Source organism: Pimephales promelas, unplaced genomic scaffold (assembly GCF_988280905.1).
Source record: "Pimephales promelas unplaced genomic scaffold, fPimPro1.hap1.1 HAP1_SCAFFOLD_105, whole genome shotgun sequence".
Taxonomy (NCBI): Eukaryota; Metazoa; Chordata; class Actinopteri; order Cypriniformes; family Leuciscidae; genus Pimephales; species Pimephales promelas.
Genome location: NW_028297332.1, coordinates 29992 through 37681, shown reverse-complemented (window position 1 = coordinate 37681; position 7690 = coordinate 29992). Strand labels below are relative to the sequence as shown.

General features: G+C 39.5%; 1 protein-coding gene across 1 annotated transcript; it reads right to left on the bottom strand.

The window, feature by feature from the left end:
* Window positions 1-2222: 2222 nt before the first annotated feature.
* LOC120476149 (uncharacterized) lies at window positions 2223-3601 on the bottom strand (the record flags this gene model as incomplete). Its single annotated transcript, XM_089128196.1, has 3 exons — window positions 3432-3601; window positions 2633-2806; window positions 2223-2396 (listed from the first exon to the last, which is right to left on the bottom strand). Coding segments are annotated over exons 1-3 (506 nt in total), but the record flags the coding sequence as incomplete, so codon positions are not given.
* Window positions 3602-7690: the final 4089 nt, after the last annotated feature.

The window sequence follows — 7690 nt, the reverse complement described above, 5'->3', positions numbered from 1 at the left end:
TCCAGCTCTCTCAGGTGTGACGGGTTTGATTTCAGAGCTGAAGTCACATCAGAACAACCTTCATATGTCATATTACAGTATCTTAACCTACATTGGCAGAGAGAGAGAGAGAATGAAGAAAATAAGGGACTCTTTATTCTGTAAAGTCACATCATCTTCATCAGCAAATAAAACAGACAGAGGAAGAGAGATCTTCATCTTTATTACACCAGATCACAAAAAACTAAGGTGGAAATGTTTGTACAAATATAATTTTGGCGAGCAGGACGAAGCAGAGGGACGGGAGAGAAACGAGACCGGTGAGTCGTGCAGGTGTTGCTCATTATCAATCATGCCACCGGCCTTGTGCTGCTATCTCATGACCCTCGGCCTTGTCCTGCTCGCCAAAATAATGTGTTTTAGTTTAAACAGTTGAAGTGATTTTAAGCATTTTGATTCTTGTATTTGAATGTGACTGACCTCAATCTCTCCAGTTTACAGTGTGAATCCTTCAGTACGGCACATAAGTGCTTCACTCCTGTTTTTCCTAGATTATTCCTGCTCAGGTCCAGCTCTCTCATGTGTGACGGGTTTGATTTCAGAGCTGAAGTCAGGATGAGAAACTGGTTCTCTGTAATACTGCATCTATACAGACTGAATACAGAGAAATAACAATAGTTCACATCTAGGGGTGGCACGGTTCACAAAACCCACGGTTCGGTTTGTATCACGGTTTTAGGGTCACGGTTTTCGGTTCTGTGCGGTTCTTGTTATTTTTTCTTTTAATCTTTAACACTCCAGAAATGTACTTCAGCATGTGATATATAGCTAAACTATCCACACTTTAGGATACAGTATTAAAAAAAAAATATTATATTCATGCAATCATGCACAAACTGAATTTGACTTGACTTTAAGCACATTTTGGGACTATCTCAGAGGAAAGCTAGGTGAGATTTAGATACAGCAAGAGAGAAGAAATTGACATGCTTTTTGTTTATTTGGCAAAAAAAGGAGAATGTGTATCAATATCTCTACAAGAACTTGTGCATTTTTATCACATAAATCTTATTTACACAAAGAAATTAACTTTCATGTATCAACTGCTAACTTTTGTAGCTCTTACCAAAATTCTATCTTTTAAAAGAAAAAGAGAGGAACTCTTAAACACTGTCTTTTAAATGTCAATATACATGAAACCTCATTGCCTATAGATAATTAAGCTATAGCAATAGCAAAGGCCATAAACATAAAGTGAAATTGAAATTCAACCTCAACACAAAAACAGTATCAACAATGCTTCTATTCCCAAAATGTGAGGGTACTTTTTTCCACTTAAAATTAAAGTGCAGGGTTTGGAAACGTATGACTGAAGCTCTTATCTATACATAAAGTGACACTGTAGTTAAATTAAAATATCATAACATGAAATCCAAAATGTTCCCACACACCGGACTTATACCATAGGCTTATACGACGCTGGCGCATCCTCCAACTCCCTCATCTCTCCCACTTGCCATTTCTCCGCGTGCCGTGACCTGCAGCGCTCCACTCCACTTTTACTGGCTTGTTTATTAACTTGAACCGGCGCTGCACAGAGCGATCGGTAATGACATCAAATACCGCGAAAGTGATGAATGCATACGGAGCCGACTCGCGCTAGATTGATGTTATTCACCGATCGCTCTGTGCAGCGCCGGTCCAAGTCGAACAAGTTTATGTCGCGCGAAAAGAAAACACACGTCACATATGGGCACGAGGTTACATTGCGCATGCGTCGAACCGTGAGACGCACACGCGCTCCGAACCGAGACAAGCGAACCGAACGGTTCGGGTGTTTTTCATGTACCGTGCCACCCCTATTCACATCTATGATGATCATCTTATTGAAGAGCTACAGCAGCATTTAGTTTCCAATAGCCTGTTTTAAAACCCAGTCACACTATTTCTGTGTGCTGGAAGACACTGTTTCTTCTCTTTCATTTTTGACTATTATTTGACGTCTCTCTTCTTTATTCTCTGTTGAAAAGGCAGATTTCTGCATATACACAATCAGCACGTTGTATCAGATGTTGGGAATTAAACATTAATATCTACACTCTACTAACTAGATAAAAACATAAAAATATGAGCAAAAGGGAAACCCAGAAAGTGCACTGCTATAACCAATTTTACATAAGCCCTGCTGTCTTCAAATAAACTTCAGTCACACTGTAATTGCTGTACAGTATTATGACACTAACTGTAGTTTCTCCAGCTTGAATTGTGGGTGCGTCAGTAGATCACTGAGGTTTTTCACTCCAGAGTCTCCTAGTTTATTCCCGGTCAGGTCCAGCTCTCTCAGGTGTGACAGGTTTGATTTCAGAGCTGAAGTCACATCAGAACAACCTTCATCTGTCATATAACAGCAGCTTAAACTACATTAGCAGAGAGAGAGAATGAAGAAAATAAGAGACTCTTTATTCTGTAAAGTCACATCATCTTCATCAGCAAAAAAAAAACAGACAAAGGAGGAGAGATCTTCATCTTTATTTCAGCAGATCACAAAATACTAAGGTGAAACTGTTTGTACAAATATAATGTGAATGTGTTTTAGTTTAAACAGTTGAAGTGATTTTAAGCATTTTGATTCTTGTATGTGAATGTGACTGACCTCAATCTCTCCAGTTTACAGTGTGAATCCTTCAGTACGGCACATAAGTGCTTCACTCCCGAGTTTCCTAGATTATTCCTACTCAGGTCCAGCTCTCTCAGGTGTGACAGGTTTGATTTCAGAGCTGAAGTCAGGATGAGACTCTGTTCCTCTGTAATACTGCAATAACTCAGACTGAAGACAGAGAAATAACAATAGTTCACATCTATGATGATCATCTTATTGAAGAGCTACAGCAGCATTTAGTTTCCAATAGTCTGTTTTAAAACCCAGTCACACTAGTTCCCGTATGATATCCCGTATGTCATCTCTATTTGTATGTATATTTATTTTTATGGTTTAGTTATATTATGCTGGAGATTCTGCCTTATATCACGTGGCTATTTTGGTGATATGTGTGAAGCTGTTGTGTCTAATAAGCCCATGAGGGCTGGGCACCATAAAAGGTGTTTGACACGTAGATAAACAATTCAATCAATCAATCAATCAATCAAGTTCTGTGCGCGGGAAGACACTGTTTCTTCTCTTTCATTTTTAAAAAGATGTCTCTCTTGTTTATTCTCTGTAGAAAAGGCAGATTTCTGCGTGTACACAATCAGTGCATTGTATCAAATGCTGGACATTAAACAATTACAAACTACACTCTACTAACTAGATAAAAAAACAAACACATAAATATGTGAGCAATAGGGAAACCCAGAAAGTGCACTGCTATAACCAATGAAACATAAGCCCTGCTGTCTTCAAATAAATAAACTTCAGTCACACTGTAATTGCTGTACAGTATAATGACACTAACTGTAGTTTCTCCAGCTTGAATTGTGGGTTCATCAGTAGATCACTGAGGTTTTTCACTCCAGAGTCTCCTAGTTTATTCTCGCTCAGGTCCAGCTCTCTCAGGTGTGACGGGTTTGATTTCAGAGCTGAAGTCACATCAGAACAACCTTCGTCTATCATATCACAGCAGCTTAACCTACATTAGCAGAGAGAGAGAGAGAGAGAGAGAGAGAGAGAGAGAGAGAGAGAATTTGAATTTGAAAACATATTTTATTACATTCAAAAATAAAACATTATTTCATTACATCATTCTACATTTTATAAAACACACACACAAAAAGCCTCTAATCTGCTATTTATACACCATGAAAATACTCCTTTTACTGCAAACAAATAGCAAAAATTAGTGTCCCTTCATGCACAGAACACAAAATCTCTCCACAACACCATTTCATTTCAAACAATGACAAATCATTCATAGCCTTGAAAAAATTTAAATCTGTAATTATTCTGGACTTGGAAAAACCACCAGTATATCTTGTCCACAACTATTTTCAATCTTATTCTTCCTACTCACATAGATTGCCATTTTTGATGTTTTGGCCCAAAACATAATTTAACAACTGACACACAGAAGCCTTTCTCTTTACATATTTAAACCCACATATAAACATTTGCATAGAGAATTTTTCATTAAAAGCCTTAAAAAAGACTCTACAACAATAAATAAAGGTCTTAATCTATCACAAAACATAAAAGCATGAAAAATGGTTTCTCTCTGCAAGCAAAAAGGACAATCAGAACTAATCTCTGGGTTTATTACAGAAATAAAAGCATTCACAGCTATGATTCCATGTATTAGTCTCCACTGCATGTCACCCGCTCTCTTAGGTAAAGGTGGCTAATATAGTGCTCTCCATTGCGGTCTAAAATCTCTACTAAGACCAATGACATTACGCCAAGGACAAGGTGTATCACTCCTGTTATGTAAAACTTTCCTGTTAAAAACTTTCACACAATTGTTATACACATCTTTCACATTAAATGAATCAGCACTGAAAAAAACATCCTTCTTCTCCTAAAAAATATATTCATACTCATCCATTTTTGGTGACAGTCTTAAAGTCTGGAAAGGGTCATCCTCCTTTGGTTTTATGACACCTCTACAAAAGTATTTGATGGTTTTCAACTCCTCTTCTTCAAGAACTGACCTCCACTTCAATAAAAGTTGATGAACCACCCTTAGAGATTTAAATCCCAATTTTTCTAAATCATTTTCGGCTAAAAACATATCTCCATCTCCGGATGCACATTTAGAGAGAAATTAATTAGCTACATAATTACATAGTCAGAAGATATTGGCTTTCGATTCGAATTTGTTCGTTTTAATTTGGACATTTAAAGATTTAATCTACAAAGGATATAACCCCTGTAGACTAAGCTTTAAATGTCCAATTTAAAACGAACAAATTCGAATGCGGTGGCTGTTTCAGTTCTCGCGCTTCAGTTCACAGAGATCATGAAGCGCGCCTGATTGTTAAAGCACAACGTTTTCTTGTTATTGTGAGTTTACGCAAATAAATGTATTTGCAAATAATGTATTATTATTTTCTGTATGACCAGAAATGAAAGAGTATTTTAAGTTGTTTCCACTGAAAGAACTGCAGTGAAACACACACTGGATATGCGTCAAAAATATTGTGTTTATTTGTACTTTGTTCCTTTTTTGGATAAAGGCGTCTTCTACATATGCAGACTAACAAAATGTTACAATAATGATTATTATTATTATTATTATTATTTGAGGACAGAGTTTTTGTGAAATGGACGTGTTTCCAATGTGCTTATTTTCAATTGGCAATTTCAGCTTGAAGGGTGATGGAAATGCAGCTTTAACTGCTCCGTACTTACTGCGTTTTATTACTATAATTAATTTCGTTTCAAATGGGGTCCAACCAGTTATTAAAGGTGTTAAAAATTAACTTAAGGGCCTCGGTTAATGAAAACCTTGAAAACGTGCAGCCCTACTTTTTATATCGCGCAAAAAAATCGCTGCTTGAAATGGAGAATCGCCTGTACTGGTCTGTCGAGGATACCAAAGCTGTTCTGAGCATTTGGGCAGAAGAAAGGGTAACGTTACGACGTCAATTTGACGCCGTGTGAAGAAACCGTCCCTCACCCGTCCCTCTGTTAGTGGCGACTCGCGAGACAATCGGGACACTATTGCAGCCACGGCAGGTGAGTTAATATACATGCTATCTTCCTAATTTAAAAAATAAATGAATTCATAATATCCGCTGAAATGGGTTGGGTTGTATGACGTTTGATCCAGAAAGGCGTATTAGGGGTGGGGTTTGGGGCAGCGCTGTGGGGCTACTGGCCCGGCAGTGGAAACGCAAGTCCGGTGCTTGAGGCCCGAGGCCACTAGCTCGGCTCGGCTCGCTGTTAGCTCTGGCCCAGCCCTAGCCCGGCAGTGGAAATGCGGCTAATAAGTGTCATTCGGTAAATTATGACACTTTTAATGCAAAGTTGACATTGTTTAAAATGTCTTTGTTATGACAACTTGACATTAATAAAGACAAAAAATGTCTTGATTATGACAACTTGACATTAACCAAGACAAAAATGTCTTGATTATGACAACTTGACATTAACCAAGACAAAAATGTCTTTGTTATAACAACTTGACATTAACTAAGAAATCATAACCTGTCACAAATATGTCATAACAGTTCTAATTATCAAACTTAAATAAGTTATTTAGCTTTGTGTTAACATTACATTACCCTTATGGTTGGTTTTAACTTTGGTTGTCATGACACCATTGTGACATGAATATTTTACTTGTCCTCAAGTAAAGTGGAACACATTGTACTAGTTATAAAGATTTCATTAAGGGTTATTACACTGTCAAATGCTTTAACAACAGTGTCATTAATATTTCAAGTGTATATTTTAATATTATTTTGATAGATCATTACAAGATGGCCGGCGGTCGGCAGCGTCGGGCAGATCCAGGTGCGTTTGTGCGTACTAAACCTGTGATTTATCAAACTTCTGATGGTCTAACAATCGTGGAAGATGAACTGTTAAACTTTCTCCTGATTAAGTCGAGAACTCTTGACCAAGATAACATCAATAAGTTGGTTAAATCTAGCTTCAGTCAACAACGCATTGAAGACTCGAAGGCTGTGATGGCAGAGTTGTTTCCTGACAACAAACGCTGGTTCTCCCACAGGGGAGAGAAGAAAGATGAACTGTACATCAAAATGTGCCTGGCTGTCTTCAAAGAGAACGTGGAGTTGCCTAGATTTGTCTCGCACTACATTGACGAACTGCCTCCCGTCTCATTCAAGCATGTGGATGTCTCTGTGCTACTGGGGCGGATTATGCAACTAAACGACGACATTGAACTTCTGCGGATGTCAATTACCTCGCAGGCGAATGCTTGTGAAAAACTGCTGGGGATATCAGACTCCCTCGCTCGACGACTGGCGGCGGTGGAAAACCCTAAAATCAGTGGGGTGGTGAGCAGTGGGAGTGCTGACTTCCCCACTGCAGGTCAGCCGGCAGTATCTACTCCTCGTTGGCCTGACGACGAGGATCCACGGCGTAATAAAGATCCACGACCAAGTAGGCCTGTGGCTCAGACGGAGACGGATATGCCAGAGGATATTTTTCCTATGGACAAAACCCCACAGCGGGAGGGACCAACTAGAGGAGCATCAGCCTCGTTGACCTCTGCATGTGAGGGGGAAACGGACCAGGAAACGGCTGAGAAAAATAGTTGGAGTACTGTGGTGAAAAAGGGCCGCAAATGGTCTGTAAAAACTTATGAAGGGAAACGGAATACACGAAAGATGACTGGTATCACTGGGACCGCGGTGATTAACAACGATGATCTGTCAACTGTGGGCACAAAGATGGTCAGTGTCTTTGCCACTAAATTTAACGCGAACCTTGAAGCTGATACTCTGCGTCTTTTTCTTCAAGAGCAGATGAAGCGTGAGGTGAAGTGTAGGAAAATAGACATCCCTAACAGCAGATTCAGCTCCTTCTGTGTCACAGCAGAATGGAACGAGTGGAAGGAAATGTACAACCCTGTGTTTTGGCCTGCTGGGTCAGTCATCCGACGTTACTTCCAGCCCGACGTGCCAAAGGGGTAGGCGGGGTGAATCTACCCAAGTCAACCGGAGAGCAGGTGCTCTCCCATGAAGCACACACGGGTCCGTCGGTCCCTTCACCGATTGCGCAAACCAGCGGCTCCGCTGGGATTGACAA